The sequence below is a fragment of the Tachypleus tridentatus genome, chromosome 2 (assembly GCF_004210375.1).
Source record: "Tachypleus tridentatus isolate NWPU-2018 chromosome 2, ASM421037v1, whole genome shotgun sequence".
Lineage (NCBI taxonomy): Eukaryota > Metazoa > Arthropoda > Merostomata > Xiphosura > Limulidae > Tachypleus > Tachypleus tridentatus.
The window spans coordinates 93,887,984-93,910,498 of NC_134826.1; the positions used below are offsets into that span (position 1 = coordinate 93,887,984).

At 34.7% G+C, this 22,515-nt stretch overlaps 1 protein-coding gene across 8 annotated transcripts in view; it reads right to left on the reverse strand.

Annotated features, from left to right (window-relative positions):
- The window catches only part of LOC143244577 (uncharacterized), a 66,591-nt gene extending 44,366 nt beyond the window's left edge, over nt 1-22,225 (reverse strand). For 2 of the 8 annotated variants that reach the window (XM_076489512.1, XM_076489511.1), the window contains exon 1: nt 21,970-22,225. Coding sequence is in view for 4 of the 8 variants with exons in the window: in XM_076489507.1 (XP_076345622.1) it covers nt 1,243-1,359 (117 nt within the window). In the remaining 4 variants the exon portion in view is untranslated. Of the gene's footprint in view, nt 1-1,242; nt 1,402-20,237; nt 20,489-21,969 lie in introns of those variants that run through there. The other 6 variants (XM_076489507.1, XM_076489506.1, XM_076489509.1 and 3 more) reach the window with 6 other exon arrangements.
- Between the last annotated feature and the right edge of the window lie 290 nt (nt 22,226-22,515).

The window sequence follows — 22,515 nt, forward strand, 5'->3', positions numbered from 1 at the left end:
GTTTGCTTTTAAAAATTGAATTTCGGCTAGCCTTGTAACTTATTGCGTATTATATATATTCTGGCATTTAGTACCAATTTACTTGAATTAAATAAAACAAACCTTCTTCATCTACAGCTAGCCTTCGGCTATGAGGCAGAAATCAAACCACTAAGAGATTCTTCCTGGAAAAAAGTTTGGTAAGAGTGATAAGTACTTTTTTGTTTTAGGTTATTCGCACAAAACTACTCGACGTCCGTCTGCTTTTACCGTCCATAGTTTGGAATTTATAGCTTAGAAAAAAAGGGGTTAGTTAATATTACCCTCCGCCAACCCTCGTGCTACTCTTGTCAGACTATAGTGAGATTTTACCAACACTTTTAGAATGTACCTACGGATTCAAAGTGTGGAACACGATTTACTTGGTAGACGTGGGCCGCCGAATCATAGATCCAAAGTCCGGCACACAAACCACCAGGGAACCAACCCTCAGTCCTGTTAAATTGATCTTATGATAGACAGTTTATCGCTTTGTTATATTTACGTTATTAGAAACAAAAATACTAGTGATATATATTCAACTTGAAAATGTATAAGTTTTTAATTCTTTTATTTCTGTTGCAATTTGGGAAAGGAAACACTTAAAACTATTTTTGGTATCGGCGAAAAACTTTTAAAGATTGTGTTGCACATATCTTGTTTAACGTTTAACCTGTTCAGTGCCGTAGACGAGATAACTCGTCCAAGCCGATCGGTAACACAATGCCACGGACGAGTTAATTCGTTCTCAATAATACCTAACTTCAACGCATTTGACCTACTTACAAATTGTTTCACTTTCGATCCAAAATGGCGTCACGAAAAAGTTACAAAATGAAGAAGCATTAGAGTTGTATTGTAGCAGCTGAAATACTTGGCAGTCAACAGGTTAATGAAGCTTATTGTGGCTATTATACATAGTATTCAGAAAAGTCCATCGGGAGATTACTTATTTGCAGGATACTTTGCTGTATAATTTATTAAATTACTATGAAATATTTAGTTAAAATTCATGTATAATATTTTTGTATTTTAGTTACAAAATATCTCTAAAATAGACGGATCTGTATTCATAAACAAGAGATTTATTTTTTAATTAATATCCTATTTCTACATAATTTTGATTATGGCGCGTAAGAGTATTTCACTTTTGGTTAAAGGCGTCACTACAAGTTTACACTTGGATACCACAAGCTGATTTTAGTAACGAAATAATTATCTTACCAAAGCCTTAAGTGTACCAGGTTCCACTCTTCTCGTTACAACTGTTGTGGTAGTCACGTTTGGATTAGTTCTCTCACTGCCGCTGGTGGTGCTTATGGTATCCTGGTCTGACGGCATGGCGAAAGGCGACACCTATTATGTAATTATTCTCACGACCTGCTGAAAGGATGGTGTAAGTGGAACAGGGTGCTTGTTTTACTTTGATATTAAACATGATAATGAAATAATCATATTTACTTACAGAAAATAAAGACATTTAAATAAATATTACGAGTAACTTGAGAAATTATAGAAGAATGATAATGTATAGTTAAGTACTTCTAGAACTGTGGGAAATTAAACAGCCAGAAGAAAAATAAAATACATGACGTTACGAAACTTTATTTCATTTATCGTTACCATATTGGACGTTAAACATTCCCTTTTAGAAGTTAGCATGTGAGGTTCTGATGTTTTTAGTTTTGACTAACTTCTCCATCTTCATTATTTGTTATTAAGCACAAAGCTATCTGTAGACATATTGCTGTGGCCTTGAGACCACTTTTATTATATACCCCTCTTTATGTAGGCCGCTAAGATGACACGATATTAGATGACAAATTTTTCATTTTTCACCTAAGATGAATATAAGCACTTGGAGGGGTTATTTATACTCCACATGACTTTTTGACATCATTGTCCCTAAAGGCATTCCTCGAGTAATTTATTTTTTCGCTGCTGTCACCTTATCTAAATATCACCTTTTCTGTAAAACCTTAGGGGCTGATAAGTGAAGTCAATTGACTTATCCTTGGCGTTATAGTCTTGAAGCATTAACGTAGTAGTGGTACAGGACCAGCTGAAGAAATAAAACAGAAAAATAAACAGCCAAGGGTTTACACACTTTAAAACGCATATAAAGGGTGATAGATACAAATAACAAATTAAATCAAAAGGATATTGGGTAATATAAGGCTTATAATGTGTGAGATATAGAATTTACAACGACACTTTACAACGTCGGAATATTAGTAGATTTCCATCTTTTCTCGCGCAGGAACAAGTTCTGTCGTTTATTGTTTTCATGTTTACTTTATTATGAGTTTGACACGTTCCTCGAAACACGTTGACACATTTTAATTCTCCTGAGCAATATAGGAGATCAAATTCTGCTTTTGACGAATTCGTGCGAATAAAAGAAACGCACCAACCCGTTTCTGTTTGCGGAAACCACTTGCTGATATAAAACACCGTGATAAAGCTTATGAAAAAGTTAGCCACAACAAATGAAAGCAGCCAAGTAGCAATGAAACGTAAGATTTTTGTACTGTACTAATTGTTTATAATTTAGCCATTTTAATGATTTGTTTATACATACATACATAACTTGTAATTTGAACTTCAATCGAAATAAGGTTCTTAAACCATTAGATTAAAACAAGTTTATTTTAGAAGTAAACAGATGATTTAGATTTAAATATAAATAACCTCAACACACGTTTTCTGTTGGTGCATAAGTCATATCAAAGACCCGATGAGTGTACAAGTAACTGAATGATGTAAATATTGTCACCTACGACTCGAGGGTGCTTGCTACACACCGAAATTACAATCGTATATCTCATAATATATAAAAAAATATAAACAGGTTGTGTTTACGAACTCCATCATGTATATAGAAAAAGGTTTAACAAGAAAAATGGTATGAAATGATGTCTTTATGTGTATGTAACAAGTTCACGTAGAGCAATGATATTCCATAAACTACATATGAAACATTGATGCAATTGGTGCAATAATATTCCATGAATACATGTTAACAGTGTCACTTGGAGTGATAATTATTACAAGGACTAATTGTGTAACAAAGTTATCTGAATGGGTAGTGAGGGGTTATCTGTTGTTTTTTTTTTCTAATATCGCGCAAAGCTACATACATGAGGTCCTTCTGCATTAGCCGTCCCTAATTCAGCAGTGTAAGACTAGAGGGAAACCAGCTAGTCATCACCACCTACCGCCATCGCTTGGGGTATTCTTTTACCAACGAATAGTGGGATTGACTATCACTTATAACGTCCCTACGGCTGAAATGGCGAGCATGATTAGTGTGACGGGGATTCGAACCTGCGACCCTCAGCTTGCATGTCAAGAGCCCTAACTACCTGACTCTGCCGGGCCATAGGGATTATCTGAAATAATAATAATGTTACATGAAGTACATGCTTACGGGAATTATTTGGAGTAGTAATTTTACATGAAATACAGAACTAAAGGGGTTACCTGGAGTGATTATATTACTTAAACTACACAAGTAACGGCATTACCTGGAGTGACAGTATTTGATGAACTACTCAATTGGGTACCCTGGAGTAATATTATTACATAAACTACATGCGTAATGAGGTTACATGGAATAACAATTTTACGTAAACTACGTCTGTAACTAGATAATCTGGAGTGATAATGTTATATGAACTAAAAACGCAATGGAATTACCTGGAGTGATACTATTAAATAAGAAAACATATAATGGGGTTGGCTGGAGAGGTATCGTTATACGAGATACACGTATAACAGGGTTACCTGGAAGGAGAATATTATATGAAATACACGTGTAACGGAATTACCTGGAATACTAGTATTACGTGAACTACACATGTAACGGGGTTACTTGGAGTGACAATATTACGTGAGCTACATATGTAGTGGGGCCCGACATGGCCAGGTGGGTTAAGGCGTTCGACTCGTAATCTGGGGGTCGCGGGTTAGGATCCCCGTAGCACCATACAAGCTCGCCCTTTGAGCCGTGGGGGCGTTATAATGTGACAGTCAATCCCATTATTCGTTGGTAAAAGAGTAGCCCAAGAGTTGGCGGTGGGTGGTGATGACTAGCTGCCTTCCCTATAGTCTTACACTGCTAAATTAAGGACGGCTAGCGCAGATAGCTCTTATGTAGCTTTGCGCGAAATTCAAAAACAAACATATACAGTGTTACCTGCAATGACAGTATCACATAAACGACGCGTGTAACAGGGTTACCTATAGTGATAGTATTAAGTGAACTACACGTCATCTGAAGCGATAGTACTACATAACTACCCATGTAAGAGGGTTACCTGAAATAATAGTATTAGGTTCACTACATATGCAATGGAGTTACCTTGAAATATATTATTACTTGAAATACATATGTAATGGCGTGGTAATATTACGTGACGTACCTATAAAACAGAGTAACATGGAATATTAGTATTACATGAAGTACATTGATATTGGTATGAAACTTTGGGTGAAAGAATGAAACATACCGACAACTTAAATCTCTTCGAAATTACAATGTTGCATGCACCACAACAATAGAATTATTATAGAGTATACGAATGTAACAAACAGAAAGGCAATATTATTACTGGAACTGTGACAGACGTAACACAAAGGATTACGACATAGCCAGTTCAAGCATAACATTGTTTTCAAACAATGGTTTTAATACAAGAAATATGATCATCCTCTAACAAAGCAATGTTTTTACCTAAACTTAAAGTTCTCTAAAAATAGGGTCAGTAGGCTAGACATTTGTGGTAATTGTGAATGAGATGTTTAGAATGTGAGGTAACACACCCTAATTTAAAGATAAGTATCGATAATTTTAGGATGACAATACTGTAGCCCTAAGGCTATATAACAGAGGTGATTACTAAGTTGCCGAAGGAATAAATATAGGTCACATGCTAAGGCTCTTTCTCCAGACGCTCAAAACATTCTGTACTGTACCCTTTTTTATTTCTTCACTGTCGTATTTAAAAAAACACAAAAAAACGTTAATTACAATTTCCAACAGTTTCTCACTTTTAATCAGTACAATATTACTTCTATATATTTGTCCATGAATAACTATTACCTCTTGAAATCTGTACGATAAAGAAAATTATTCATTTGAACGTGTTCACCTCTATGCGTGTATGTTAGTCACACTTAAGAAAAATGTAAGTTCCTAGTTCATTAGTATATATATAAATTTCTATACTATTAGTAATGTAATTGTAATTTAGCAACAGTATTTTTATAGAGAACTACTATTTTCAACCACCTGGTGGCAAATAAAGTAATCATTTATTTCAACATCTTATGTAATGTGTACGTATGTTAACCACATTAAAAAACAACACATTTTCAGTTTTTTAAGAAAATATTCGGCGTATGAATCTTTTAAACTTTGTTCAAGTTAGGTGTTTTGGAATTATTATGCATCGTAATATAGACTTATGTGTTAGGTTTAACTACCTAAGAAGCCCGTAGATAAGTATTACACGAGGAGCTAACTACAAAACTTTTGTATTCCACACCTTACATGTGAAGTAATTTACTGCGATATGAGTTTCCTATTGAAACTTTTCATGATGCCTTTTCATGATTTAAACTGGGAAAAAGAATGTAGAATAGCAAGGATTTCTAAGCTTGGATGTAAAATAACAAAGAAATATAGGCTGGGAAGTAAAATGTAGAATAGTAACTAAACATAAGCTTGAACATGGAATGTAGCATAGCAAAAAGTCTAGACTAGAAAGTGAAGTAACAAAGAAATTTAGGCTGGAAAGTAGAATAACAAAGAAATCTCTAGTATTAGAGGTGTTAATTTTATCTTTAGGAGCGTTGAAGACAACCATGAAAATATAATTTATTTCAGTAGTTTCTAACTGATTCTCAAGAACAAAAACTATTAATTATGATTTTATTTAAAGCATTAAAGTTAAGCACAAAGCTACATAATGGGCTATCTGTGCTCTGCCCACCACGGATATCAAAACCCGGTTTCTAGTGTTTTAAGTTTGCAGACATACAGGTATGCCACTGAGAGCTATTTAAATTATTCACGTGGTTTTAAACTAGTGGTGTAACTGAATTATAATGACTAATATATATAAATACAATAGTACTCTGTTGTTTGTCCATGTAACTACTTTACAGGGTGTGGATGGATCTTCACCCATATCGATGTGGAAGTTCATTAAGTTGATAAAGGGGTACAAACAAAAGTTTAATTTTACATTTTGTTGTTTTTATTGACATTTTTCACAATTACATGTAAGGGAAGCAACTTTTTATGTCCTAAGATAACCTTTCATTAATCATAGTGACAAAAACTCTAAACCCAGGGAACAGGTACTCCAGCTAGTTTTACAATAGTGTTAAAAGACACCAAAGAAACTTTCTTTGCAATATCATTTTGAAGTTTTATAACATTTAGCAGCATAACATATCTCTAATCTTGTAGAATTTTGTTAACTTCTGATCAAAGCAAGTTATCTAAATACACATCAAATCTCCAAAAGTGTCCGTTAATAAGAAAGCCAATTTGAAAAACGAAACTTATAATTAGTGAAATTTACCAGTTTTGTGCCCAATAACATATCTTATTTTCATTACAAATACTGCTGATTGGCTCCGAATTAAAATAATTAAATAACAAACATTGCCAGTGGTATAGAAATTTATATATTCGTCAATAATTACTTTTGTTTGTTTATTGTGAATTTCGCACAAAGCTCCACGTAAGCTCTCTGCGCTAGTCGTCTCAATTTAGTAGTGCAAGACTAGAGGGAAGGCAGCTCTTTTACCAACGAATAGTGGGAATAGTGCCGGGCCAATTACTTTTCTAAAAATCAAATTAAACTCTGTCTTCTTGTTTCACGTATGTACTAGTGTCTGTGGCGGAGTGTTGGTTAAAAATACAAAGCACATCAGAATCAGGTTATTGAAATTGCACAGTTTTAAAATTACACAGTAGAAGTTTTAAAATTACCAGATATATATATATATATACACTTTGATAACTAGTACTAATGTAAAATTGGTCTGTCTTTCAATAAAACTTTAACATCTCTCTAAAAGTCTAAATCATTAATAGCTATTACTCCTTGACATCTGGTTTTAATAAAGGAAATTATTCACTTCAACATATTTGTCTCTGTGTGTGTATGTTAGTTAAACTTTAAAAAAATGTAAGTTGCTACTTAATTTGTATTTACATTTTTATACCACCTAACATCTCTCTAAATCATAGTTTGCACTAACGTGAAAACTTTTTTTCGTCATAGTTTGTGGTAACAGTACAGTTTATGGTTACATGTAAACTATTTACATCATACTTTGTGGTTACATGTAAACTGTTTACATCATACTTTGTGGTTACATGTAAACTGTTTACATCATACTTTCTAGTAACATGAAAAGTTTTACACGATAGTTTGTCTAACAATTGCATTAAAATTGACTTGTTTTAACCCTAACGAATAAACTGATTTATGGTGCAATTGTAGGAACTGCTTTCTTGTTTACTTTTCATGAAAGTCTTTTTTGATATAAGGATGATGATATCTTCTTGTCGTCCCCTAGGGGCAACATATGCAGCGTTATACTGAATTTTCGAAAGCAATGAGCTTGTTTTGTTATACATTCGTGAAGGTATTCTAATATTATTCTTCAGATCAAGTGACTTTCAAACATCCTCTGTGCAAGTGTTCTCCCGCCAAAATGAACTATTCACAAATATTCCACTGACAAGTTTTCAGGGGCCCGGCGTGGCCAAGCGTGTTATTACTATCTGGCCCGGCGTGGCCAAGCGTGTTATTACTATCTGGCCCGGCGTGGCCAAGCGTGTTATTACTACCTGGCCCGATATGGCCAAGCGTGTTAAGGCGTGCGACTCGTAATCTGAGGGTCGGTGGTTCACATCCCCGTTGCGCCAAACATGCTCGCCCTTTCAGCCGTGGGGGCGTTATAATGTGACGGTCAATCCCACTATTCGTTGGTAAAAGAGTAGCCCAAGAGTTGGCAGTGGGTGGTGATGACTAGCTGTCTTACCTCTAGTCTTACACTGCTAAATTAGGGACGGTTAGCACGGATAGCCCTCGAGTAGCTTTGTGCGAAATTCAGAAACAAACAAACAAACAAAACAAGTTTTCAGGTGTTATGATAAAACTTCTATGTATTGAATCTACTTTTGTATCGTGTCTACGAAACTACATTTAATCATTCAGCATCATGTTATTAGGTGGTTTGTAAAAGCAAACAACGGCGTTATTATAAAGAAAACCAAATATTTAAAACGAGCATACTTTAAAAACTGACCTAGAGGAACTATATTTTACCAGAGGCATATTGAGAAGCATAACCTTTATCTAAGAGCGTCTGTACTTGATACGAAACTCTCAAAAACCACATAATACTGTACACCCAATTTCCTTTTTTAACAAATTTGCTTTGTTTTCGCCAGTACGAAATCCAAGATTTGAATGAACTATGTGTCAATGTGTTCAATGAACACTGGCCAGAATAGGAGTTGCTTTTAGTAGTTTTGTTTAAGGATACACTGATTCGGTGTCATATTTAACAATTTTGGTGACAAAGTTTGAAACACACTGTACCATGCCCAAAATTTCTAAGCCACAGTTAGGGTTCTCAATGTGCCTCTAATGAAACTTAGCTTCCCTTTCTAAATATATAATCCTGTTACGTATAGAGTTTTCTTTATTAAATAAGCACAGTATCGAACATGTGTTTCAATTCAACATGAATGTCACAATGTATCAAGTTTCGTTGGGAATTATGAATACCATAGTAAGTTGTCATTTAACAGTGGCATAGCGGTACTCGCACCGCTAAATAAACGGGTTTCGATACCCGTGGTAAGCAGAGCACACATAGCTCATTGTGTAGTTTTTTGCTTAATTCTAAACAAAAGAACAAACATTGCCTTCATCAGTCTGTACGTCAGAGACAACATTAGTAGCTGATCTAAATGTTCAGTACCAGCTTATCAGAAAGTATAAATTATCCTCTCAGAGATTACGTTATTAGCTTACCAGAATGTACAATACTAATTTATCATAATATAGCACACTGGCTTATCAGGGTGGAGTACTATTAGAGAATGGAGTTCAAGCTCATCATACATTAAATACTAGCTTATCAAAATGTAGAGTGCAGCTTATCAAATATTATACATTCTACACGCATAGTAAAAAGAGTGCTAAAGAGAAAGATCAGTGGAGAAACAGAAAAGAAAGCGAAGTATCTGTAGACATTTTTAGGAAAATGATGGTAAGATAAATAGTCAAACAAAGGGGCAAAGGGAGAGACAGAAAATGAGAAAGAAACGCTTGGATGAAGGGTTGGGCAAGCTATAAAGTTAAATACGTTTTGGAAGGAAGGTTAGACGAACTGATGGAGAGACAGAAAAAAGATAAAGAGACAAGCAGAGAGAAAAATTGACATGGAAACAGATAAACAGAGAAGTAGACAAGTAACTGGAATGAAAGCTGGACAGGCTAGTAGATAGATTGTTTTTTTATCCTAGTTGTTTTCCGTCAATTCATTATTTTAAAAGTCACTTTTTATCACTTACTTGTCTTCAGTTAATTTTCATTAATACCTTATCCATAGTTATTTTAAGTCAAATTATTGACTTTAGTAACTGTTTTACATCTTTTTTTAATCATTTACCACATATACACTTTACACATCATTCTGATATCTATTGTACCAGCTTATTAGAACCATGTCCTCTTCCTGGCCTCACCTGACAACACCGTTAACTCTTTTTGCTCGTCTCCTTTTTCTTAAGACTTAACAGTGCTAAGCAGTCAGAATAGGTGACTAGGACTACTACTTGGAGCTGCATAGGGTTTTATATTCTCTAAATATTTAGCAAGAGATAGCAACTAAAACGTGTGAATCACCCTGATAAAACGTTTATCCCGTCTTTGAAGACTTTTCTTTCTGTACCAGTTACTTATAGTATCGTCAAGGTTCAAGTGGGTTATTTCATTTAATAGTCATTGCAATAAGACCACGTGATGAAACTAGTGTGACGAAATAAATTCAAAACGAGACCAAGTACGATTTGTTTGGAATTTCACGCAAAGCTACATGAGCAGTGATAGACTATACGGATGGCAGCTAGTCAACACCATCCATGCCAACTCTTGGGTTGCTCTTCACTAACGAATAATGAGATTGACCGTAAGTTTATAATGCTTACATGGTTGGAAGGGTGAGTACATCCAGTGACAGGGATTTGATACCGTGATCCGCAGATTGCAAGTCGAGTCCCCCTTAACCACTAGGCCATGCTAAACCATATGAGAATAAAATGTCCAATTTTATTACTGTTATCTCTGTTTGTGGTTTAGGATTTCTATGCAAAGCTACAATTGGGCTAATGCACATAGCTGTCTCTAATTTTGATCTGACAGACAAGAGGAAAAGCAGTTAAGTGATAGTACCAACCGTTAACTCTTGGTTATTCTAATCTGATAAAACAGTTGGATTTCATATTTACTTTATTGCGCAACCACAGCTCAGAAATGCGGAGAACATTTATGAGACAATAGGATTCTAATCATGAACTACCGAACTAACGAGCCCAAGAATGTTACAACTAGGTCGTGCTCAAATAATTTTCATTCAGAATTAGTCAATATAGCTAACTGAGTTTATCAACTTACCATCTTCCATTACTATCAATTAAAACTTGTGCCAAAACAAGTGTTTAATTTCCATTATATTCAAAAATTAGAGAAAAAATGAGTCTTGCCACTTTAGTTTTGTTCGAATTTCGCGCAAAGCTACATGAGAGCTATCTGCGCTAGCCGTCCCTAATTTAATAGTGTAAGACAAGAGGGAAGGCGGCTAGTCATCACCATACACCGCCAACTCTTGGATCACTCTTTTACCAACGAATAGTGGGATTGACCGTCACATTATAATGTCCCCACTGCTGAAAGGGCGAGGATGTTTGGTGTGACGGAGATTCGAACCCGCGACCCTCGGATTACGAGTCGAGTGCCTTAACTACCTGGGCATGCCGGGCCAGTCCTGCCAGTGAGAATTGTCTTCCACTGAATTAGTAATATATCATCATGCATAAGTAACTGATATTGCAGTGAAGATATATCTATGTATCCGATTTCAGTTTCAGTTTCAGATTTCCTTATGTAAGATATAATATTGATATATTAGGAAGTATTTACAGGATAACTACAGTAGGTATGGGAGGGTCGTTTTTTAAGGGATAGATTAAGATCCATTAACTTATTTTCTCTTGAGATAAGAAGGATAAATAATGATATCATTGAAGTTTACAAGACTTTCCGGGGGACTGATCGGATAAAGGCCTCTGATTTCTTTTAATTATATTTTGAACTCAAGAGGATGAGAGAATACAAGCTTAGGATTTGGTAAAGACAAGATAATCTTTGGTTAAAAGAGTTTTATTTTTCAAACAAGTTATTCAGCACACGACATTACAGGAAGCTAACATTTTAGATGAACTTAAGAAAGGAAATGACAATTTCTTTAATGGGTGTGGCCTTAAATTTTTACTTTTATTAACGGTGGACTAGCACGGATAGCCTTGAAGGATCAAATGGTCCCTTGTTGTTTGTATATGTTATATTAATCTTCGAATGGAAAACAATGAAATGTATCTTATTTGCTTTTGTCATTCATTCACACTTTCTCGAGAAATTGTGCTCTTTAATCTATTTTTCTTTTTTCCTACCTATTTTTATTTAAGTTAAATATATAAATGTGCATTATCTAGGCATGTGTTTGTATACATATTATTGAAAAACCTGAGAAAGTTAAAAAAAACTTGTTTAAAATAAATACATGTCAACAAAGCGACACGGTTTTAATGTCGTCTGTTTCTCTTTTCATAGTTTCCATCACGTTATTATTACCTTTTTTATTATTGAAACACATATCTACAGTGTATAGTAAATCATTAAAGGTTTTCAGGATTCTAAAGAATATTTAAACAACTTATTACGACATGCTATTCATTTACCGCCATGTAGGGTGTAATGGTTCCAGGTGTCACCAGCCTCTTATCTATTATTTGTGGTACAAATACGTAGGCACATGATCCATAACACTGGCAATAATAATATATCATTTTTAAAGTTAACTCTTGTGGAGAGATAACGTGACACAGAGCTTTCATTATGTCTCGGAACTTGGTTCCTACCCCGACTTTTTAGTCATAAACACACGCGATGGTGTCTTTTTTTCCTGCATTCACTATGTGAATAACAAATTATATCCGTGTCTCCAGAACACGTTTTAGTTGTAAATAAAATCCATTTATATATATTTAAGCGCCACGTTGTATAGTGATGTGTGATCGCTCGCACAGGTACTTTCATAACTGTTTACAATGTCTATTAAAAGAATATAAAAAAGTTATTTATGAAATGCAGCAGTTAAGTGTAATGAAAAGTCATTTCAGGAACGCCTTAAAAAGTCGGTGACGTTTTATTAACACCTAATTGTTGCCATTAACTTTCAAATTTGAAACTAAATCACATCTATTTTGAACAATGGAGAACCGCAGTTATGTATGCAGAAATATTTAACATTTGTTCCACATACAAGGAACGAAACTAGAGCACTGCACCTTATGCACTCTCGTAGATTAAACAATCAGAACAGAGACATCTAGGATTGAGAGAATTTGAAACTATTAATCAGAGAAAAGGCAGTTAGCCAGCAGCATATATTGCTGCAGAAAGATCTTTGCCTGTTTCTATGAACAAAATAATGGGATTGATAATCACTTTTATTAGGCATTCTACAGTTTAAATTGTGAAACATATTTAGCAAATCATGAACCTTTTGATCCGCAGGCTGTTAATCTACATAGCAGGTTAGGCTTGTTCATTATAAAGGATGGAGTAATGCCAAAGTCGTTAGTATCAGAAAAACGTATTTTATAAACAATGTGAATATTTGGTTGAAAAGTTAGATTAAGACAAAGAGCGTTCAGCTCATCCAAACCGAGACTGGATGCTGCCAAGGAAAGAAGGAAAGGATAATGGACGATATCCATCTTCCTTAGACATCTAGGCATAACACCGCCCAGATTCATTTAATCTATAATTTTTCTGCTGCTCCCACTTCCATATGACGTCATAGTCAGCGTCTGTTATAATGATAAACTTACCTCAACGGTCTGAGATCTTAGCTCAAAGGAAAAGTCTGACAGAATGATGGATCTTTACTGGTCTCTTTTAAATGTTTTTAATAACAATAAGTAAAAGTTCAAAATAATCGGAAATATAAAAACGAATAAAAATATTTTTTATTATAATAATAAGAGTACAATTAGTGTATCAAAGTGTAATGTCTAATGTAGGCCTAATAACGAAACGTTTTGTATAAAAATTAATTTTATTGAGTTTCACAGCAACTTAGTGAGATTTTTTCTTTAGTAGTATTTTAACCCAATGCTCGCCAATTAATTATTTCTTTACTCACCATTATGAACCTGACTTGCAACAAAATTAACGGGGACAAACATTTAATACAAACTGGAAAATTACACCCGCATGCAATACTAAAAATTAATATGTTGAGTTAGGTGTTCGTTTCTTGTAGTCACTTTGTGGGACAGCTGTAGGTTTACGGATTTAAACATTCCCCGCGGTGAATATAGCAGCTAGCCCAATGTGACTTTTCTCTAAAACAAACAAACATTTCATGTGTCTTGAGAGGGTTGTTTTCATAAATATAGAAAACTCCAGCATAATATCGCCATTTTAATTTCAATTTTTTTCGTTTACTAATATACTATATAGATACCTTAAATTTGGTTATTTTCCAGACACGGTTATTAGTTGGAATTCTGAACTAAGTTAAGATTGTCGGATTTTTTTACATGATGAAACTGGACAACCCCAGATATATATAACATTTTATTTTGATGTTTTCAGACCCTCAGTGGAAAGTAAGAATACCTAACATAATATGGGTCGTACTTTAGAAAGCTTTAACTAGGTCGTGGGAGGTAAACTATGTTATATAATGGTTGATATCTGTACAATATGGCTGTTGGATTCTCCACTCCATTGCTCATGGACTTCAAAACACTAAACATGACTTCCTGAATTGGGCGGCCAAGAAGACCCCTTTCAACGCTGTAGTTGTCTATGCACCAAAGCATCTTGCTTGGATTGTTGCCAAGATAATAGGAATCAACGTCTCCGGATTTCACATCTTTGCGGTTCCCAGACATAGGTTGAAGTTAATGATGTATTCAGTGTAACATCACTAAATATCACTTACGGTGTGGAGAGAGATATATAAATGAATGGACGTAAAGATTTTATTGTGCTTCCGACGAGCGGTTTTACTTACTGATGATAATCTACGGTTAGTGTTGGCCTTAGTTGTAGAACGTTCCAGAAACACAATTTGATCCATTATCTTGATGTAGTGCAACCCCGATCTAAATAACACCAAATATTTCTTGAAATTCCTTTAGACATGACATCAGATGACTTAAAGTACCAGTGACTGAAATATGGGACAGGATCCTTCATCACATCATCGTACGCCAACTGATACGAAGTATGTCTGAGAAACTGTATTAATGTCTGGTAGTAGGGGTGGATATATTTATTGCTGAGTATGTTTATTCGTTTTCTGACAACTTGTTAGAGTCAATCCACATAGCGACCATTTTAAATTTAAATTTTTCATGTTTGTTTGTTGTCAGGAGCAGATATATACAACTGATTGTTTCTGCTACGTTATAAATTATCGACATTACTAGTGAGTCAGGGGAAGATTTTCTATGGAACTGAATTGAATAGATACATAAATAATCATCCTAAAAGAAACTTTAAATTCAGCTTTATTATTCATTAGACTGAAAAATATGTTAAAAATAAAACAATCGGTTCCTTAATAGTTAGCGTTTGGGACTAAGGATCTACTGGTCCATCATTTGCTTTCTGTTAACACGACAGAAAAAAAATAAACCACCGCGATTCTACACTCTGTGGTGTGGTTGCGTTATAAGGATGATAGTCAAATCTCAGTATATTGTCAGACAAGAGTAGTTCTAGAGTTGGTTATTTGTGCTGTTGACTAGCTACCTCTCCTTTATGCTGTTGACTGCTGTCGTAGAAAGTCCTGAAGTAGCTTTACATGAATATTCGAAAATAAACAAACAAACATCAATCTCTTGGAATTGTTATGTTCACATTAGGCAGCGAAATAATTTAAAAATTACAATTGATAGCTATTTACCAGTAAAAATGTGTTGTTACCCAACGGAGCTTTGTCTAAATTTATCTTCTCATAAAATTATAGTGTTATTGGTGTAATCCTCCACGTGTAAATATATTTTTCATCATGATAACAGAATTATATCTGATAAAATATTATTGGACTTAATTCTTACATAAACATACCAGTAAAACATCTTACATGAAAAATTCAGACTCCACGCTGTGTAAGAAATAAAAATAATCTAAGACAATAAGAAGCACTATAAAAGGGGCCTGGCATGGCCTAACGCGTTAAGGCGTGCGCTTCGTAATCTGAGGGTCGCGGGTTCGCGCCCGAGTCGCGCCAAACGTGCTCGCCCTCCCAGCCGTGGGGGCGTTATAATGTGACGGTCAATCCCACTATTCGTTGGTAAAAGAGTAGCCCAAGAGTTGGTGGTGGGTGGTGGTGACTAGCTGCCTTCCCTCTAGTCTTACGCTGCTAAATTAGGGACGGCTAGCACAGATAGCCCTCGAGTAGCTTTGTGCGAAATTCCAAAACAAACAAAGTACTATAAACTGTTTTAGAAGCTTTATATTGAGATTATAATAGTCAGCCCAATTTTAAGCTAAAAAGTTTTTTAGTTCTTTTAACAAACTTATGTTTTATTCGTAAATAAAACCGATGTGAAAAAGGCAAATGTTTCTACACTTTACAAAAAAAGAAGAACAGTATGTGAAAAACTCGACCAAACCATCCCAGAAAAAACTCCTATTTATCTATACATTTCGTCATCTTCTAAAACAGGATAGTTCTAAAATGAGTATTTTTATTTTTTATTTCCTGAAGAGTAGGCGTCGTCTAGTGGTTGAGGTGCCAGACTTCGCTTTCATAGGTTCATCGTCGGTTTGCATCTTGTAGCAGTAAAATCGTACTTTGTACCTTTAGGACTGTTTGTGCGTTATAAGAGTGACGGTCAAAAGTTGGCGATGAGTGCTGTTAATCAACTACTTCATTCTGGACTGTGTCAGTTTAAAATTAGGGATGTTAGCAGAAAAAGCCCTTGTGTAACTTTGCTCGAGTATTCGAACCAAACAAACAAATTCCAAAATATTCGCGATAGTACAGATTATTATCGTCGTGATAGCTTATATTTTTTATTTTTGTGGATGAAGAAACACATTAAAATATCAATTAATTCAAATTGTTTCAAACGCGTTAAAGTAAATAAAAATAGAACTGATGTTGCTTTATAGTATAGTTACTGCTGTGTTATATTACAGTTATATTACGGTTGAATTACATTACAAAACTAAGGTTGTACTTCGCAGAACCATTGTTGTATTATAGCACAGAGTCACTACTTTGTTATATCTGGTCCGGCATGGCCAAGCGTTTTAAGGCGTGCGAGTCGTAATCTGAGGGTCGCGGGTTCGCATCCCCATCGCGCCAACCATGCTCGCCCTTTCAGCCGTGGGGGCGTTATAATGTGACAGTCAATCCCACTATTCGTTGGTAAAAGAGTAGCCCAAGAGTTGGCGGTGGGTGGTGATGACTAGCTGCCTTTCCTCTAGTCTTACACTGCTAAATTAGGGACGGCTAGCACAGATAACCCTCGAGTAGCTTTGTGCGAAATTCCAAAACAACTAAACAAACTTTGTTATATCAGTACACCATGGATTTTTGATTATTACAGAATCACAATTTTGTTATGCTACGGAACCACAGCAATATTGTGTCACAGTACCACGGTTGTATTACATTACAGAGTTTATTGTCGTATGATATGAAATAATCTCTCTTGGGCAATATTAAAGAATCACTGCTTATTATAAACTACACCTGATGGTTGTCATAGTTTCAAACGAAATTTTGCCCGATTAAGATGTCGACTTCTTCAAAAAGAAACTAAACCACGAATTTCCAGGAGAAGAAGTTACAATTTGGGATCAATCATCAAAACGTGATTTTGCTACAAACAGTTTATTTACACTATGTTATCCGTTTGTATCTAAGTACAATGTGGAGAAATACAGACAGTAGTTCAAGACATATCCACAACCCAGTAAACGCCGAACCGTTTAAACTTTTGTTTCGATAATCAATTCTGAGTCGAACTATATGAGGCACTAAACAAACATCTAATAACCCACTATTGTTAGCACCGCACATAAAGTTTACCATACAAAACCAATTGAAGAAAGAGAATACTAATATCCGAGGTATTGGTAGCACCACACGCAATTAAGTAATAGATTGGACAATCGCCAATTGTTTTTTTGTTTTTTTTATTTAAAGAAGAACGACGTTTCGAAGTACCGCTCTTGTCAAATCGTAGTTTATTACAAAGGCGTGGCAAAAACTTGGCAAATGCTTAGCCTATTATTTAATTTCGTTATGTTTGTTTTCTATGCGAGTTTAACTATATACTCCTTTTTATATCACCACTTGTAATGCTTGTTTTACGAATACAATTGAAGAACAAAGAGCAACCTTATATCTGATTTATTCCTAAGACCGTCGCAGTTTACACAACTAAAGAACGATAGAAATCTAATATCTGAGGTATTGTAAACACCACACGTAAGGTTTGCTATGTGAGCCCAGTTTGACGTCTTTTTAAAAAGTGGTGTTAGGTACAAGTTTAAGATAAATTCTTATCGATGCAAAGCTTTACTATTATTATTGTAAATATTACGTCATAAAGTGAACAACGTACGTTACAATGCTCTCCATGTCCTTAATTGGACAGTCTTAACATATCAGTCTCTTTTATTCTATTTTTCCCGAAAATCGAATACTCTTCATTTTAAATTGTTTCTTCTATTTTCAGCAGCAGCTAATAATTTCTTATTCTGACGAACAGCTTAAATCTCATTTTCAATTTTTCAGAGACGGTGAAAAGACGTTACAAGCTAATAGCCGAGATTGAAGTTTTAAAAATATCAAGTACGGCCACCTATAAACTCAAGAACGGAAGCTTGTTAGCTATAGTTGTGGTTTTGTTTTTACATAAATGTCCTGATGAAAATAGCATTAACTATAATTAAGGGATGTAATAGGGTAATATCACTTGGTTTTTATTCACACCTACAAGACAATAAGTTTAGTTATATTTGCATAAATAGATAATTCAAGCTGAGAAAGTACATCTTTCGTATAATAAACAAAAAGAAACAGGACATAATTCGATGTCCTGCTATACGGTATTAAAATAAACTTTTGCGAATTCAGTTGATATTGTTTTCCAGAAGCTAATTTTGTAATTATAATAAAATATGCGCTTTTCAAGGTTTAAGTTCCATATTTATCAAAAGAAAGTTTTGAACTTAGAACATTATCATAAGCGGAATGTCTTAAATAAACGTACATTAAAGTGTTAAGGGTAGAATAATTAAATTTACATATGTAACGTTCACCAAAACTCATTTAGTTAACTAGATACCTAATGAATTTGAAAAATAAATCAAATAATTTACGCCACTTTGGGGGTATAAATGAAATAAAGAAAACATTTGTAAAGAAAGTCCAGTACGTTTAAAAACGCTAAACACTCGATTTTTAGCATATCAAATTAATATAATTTTCTTTGAAATTATGATTAAAACACAGCCAGTAAGGTAGTATAAACACTTGTTATTTATAATAAATACTTCTACGTTTCTCTTCATATTTAAAAGAAATAGTTGTGTTTGACAAACACTGTAAATATAAACTTCCAATTTGATTATTGAATTATATTGAAAATATATCTGCCATAATATATTTTTTACTAATACTTGCCGGCAGCGGCACATCTGGTCATAACGCTCGTTGAGCCACTGATAATTATTTTCAATAAGGTCAATAAGTAATGTCTTAGTGATCATCAGAATTTTCGATATAATCAAACGAACAAGCATTAATTATTTCATTTTTTTATAAACTAGGATAGGCTATCATTAATTGCTAACGGAAAAAAACAACAACAAGAATCTATCAGGCTTAGATGTGAATCCAATACTTTCTAAGATGTATCAGGGTCGTTCTTTTATTTTGTGGTTTGTATTGTAACAACTAAAGCACTGATTAGTAAGAAGAAAAAAATACCTCTATAGGAATAGTTTAGGTTGAATTTCGCGCAAAGCTGCTCAAGGACTATGTGCACTAGCCGTCCCTAATGTAGCAGCGTGCTACTATTTTATCAACGAATCACATTATATTGCCCCCCCTCTTTCCTGAAAGGGTGAGTATGTTTGGTATGATGGGTAGTCGAGTGCCTTAACCACCCGTCCATACCGAGCTGCTAGGAATAGTTTTGTGGCTGTTTTTATTTGCTCACCCGATAAAATTAACGATGAAATCAAGAAAATAAAACAACACTTCATTAACATCAACAAATTTCCTCAAAAAACCGTGGAAAAAATTATACGCGCATACCTAGACCAACACCAATAAATCCCAAGATACAACAAACTACAAAACCTTATACTGCTGCATACCATATGTTCCTTACATCAGCGAAAAAATAATCAACATTTGGAAAAAAATTTACAACAAAACACAACATTCCACTAAACATCAAATTTATTAAAAAAGCCAGGTACAAAACTAAAGTCCATTCTATGTAAAAACTACACTGACAAACACAACACCAACATAATTTATAAAATACAATGCAACAACTTCCATTACTTCTATATTGGAGAAACAAGCAGAAAAATTGAAACTAGATTCAAAGAACACACATGCACAAAAAACGCCTTCACACGTTTCTGAACACTGCAATTCAAATAAACACAACATAACCATACAAAACACCCAGATATTAAGTAGGGAAACAAATATAAACAAATGCAAAATCAAAGAAGCCCTACTTATACAGAAACTTAAACCAAAATTAAACAATAAAAAGGAACACCTTTATACCTATACTAATTAATAACCTAACATATTCTGCAACGCCCCATACAATTCCATACCTGTTTACACTCTTCTCCCTAAGAAGTGCCCGGCAACAGTCATATTCAAACTCTCTCTTTCTTAACTTGAAGATGATCTAGGAAGGTCGAAACGTTGTTCTCTCCTTATCAGTAAAAGTATTTATACCAATACCAGCCGTTCTGAGATACATAGTGTCTCACTTGTTGCAGTTTGACATTGTCCTATATTTTTTAGGATCTCAGAGCTGAAGTCCAGCAGCCTGTTGAGATGTGTGAGAGCAACATTTCGTCTGCAAATAAGTACAAAAGTGTATAGGTGCAACGCTATTACATAATTCTTCTTATTGGAAATCCGTTTTGGGGACTGTAACAAATAATTCAACCCTATTTCCATAAAAGCTATGACATTTTAATACTTTTTACTCTTAGCATAAATAACGCCCCCCACTGGCTCAGCGGTATGTCTGCGGACTTACAGGTTTCGATACCCGTGGTGGGCAGAGTACAGATAGCCCATTGTGTAGCTTTGTGCTTAATTCAAAAACAACAACAGAAATAACGATTTCCAGTTTTGACGTTATACGCCAACGACTTATTTTTTCGTACATGTAATTTTCGACTGTCGTAAATTAAAATATATATTTTTATTATGGCTGAATGTGTTCTTGCAGTCTAGTTAGCCTGATAAATTTTGATATTTAAAAAATCATGAAGATTCAAAATAGATTGTCTATAATTGACATATTACCATACAATATTTTACCAGCATCACGCCACTAATAAAAAAAAGTTTAAAAATCTTAGCAACTATATTATTAACGTGTCATTACCGTTTCGAGACTACAAAATATAACTGTTAATCGCATGAAAATGTTTAGTTTTTTTTTAATTTACCTTATGCACCTTTTGAACTTTGTGTCGTACTTTTCTCTGTATTACGTGTTAGATACAAAAATCTAACACTAATTATCAGGACTGTACGCATTGCAGGGATAGATTCTCAAATTTTATCGTATTAGTATTTAAGCTTACCGTTGAGGGACATTTTCCGTACTAAGGCACACTTATGATTATTTATTCTAATGCTGATTCTTGTTCTTGTTTTTAAAAAGAATGAACAATTCATAAATAGACGATAAAGTCGCTATTTATATTAAGACAAAATATTTTCTTATTAGTAAAATGAGTAAATAACAAGTTAAAAAAATAAGAACCACAAATCTATATGTACTGGATGTGGGGGAAGTGCGTAATTTAACTTCATTTAAGCCTATTTTATTTGTTACAATGGATTGCCATAAAGTCGCCCCCCAGTGGCTCAACGGTTTGCCTGCGGAGTTACAGCGCTAAAAACCGGGTTTCGATACCCGTGGTGGGCAGAGCACAGATGAGCCCATTGAGTAGCTTTGTGCTTAATTCAAAACAACAACAACTTCTAGCCATAAAGTTATGTGTTTTTTTTTCAGGTATATTATTTTAAAGTTTAATTTCCACAAATTAAACTTTGATGTGAGGTTTTAAAGATAGGGAGTTACTTTGAATAAGAATGATACATTATGAATAGAGCACATGAATGTAATTCTTTCAAAGTTTTACTACGGTCGTGACTTGGGATGATTATTAACTTTACATCTACGTTGGACCTAACATTTCTAACATTCGTGAACACTTGTGCTTAATCTACCTGTGTTTGAGGGTAGTGTAAGTATAAGAGGATATGAAAGTCATGTCCTACTGCCGATATAACCCACATCCAACGGCTTTTACTTACCAAATGTGACACCACTTCTCGGGCTGTGGAATTCGCACCTCCCCTTTGCCAGTTGAAATTATGCCTAACACGGAACAGAAAAAGTATTTTTGAACGAAAATCAAGAAATCATCACGTATGTGGATACTTTGGCCTAATTTCAGATTCAACAAAAGTGTGTATACCCGCTACAACTGTTTTATCGACCCGTACTTTGAAGCAAATACTATATGGACAGCCCATTGTACCTGCACACTTCGTCATCAGTGCTGACTCCTAGCGGCAAGGTCTGTGCAAACCGGTTTCTTAACGATATGTGTGAGGGGTTAAGATAATTTTAGTCAACAAACCGTACAGATACTGAAGAGCGGAGTTCTGAGACTCATTGTGGTTTCGTTTTGTCGTTCAAAAGCGTAGGCTAGTTTTTTATGACTATAAAAGGTAGTTTATACCTTCCGGCAACATGTGCTTGTACAGATGACCAATCATTGCTCACTTGAGAAAGCCAGGAGTTGTGGGGCAGGTTTATGGCATGCCTGGCGGTCTTGTTGACGTAAAATATCAATT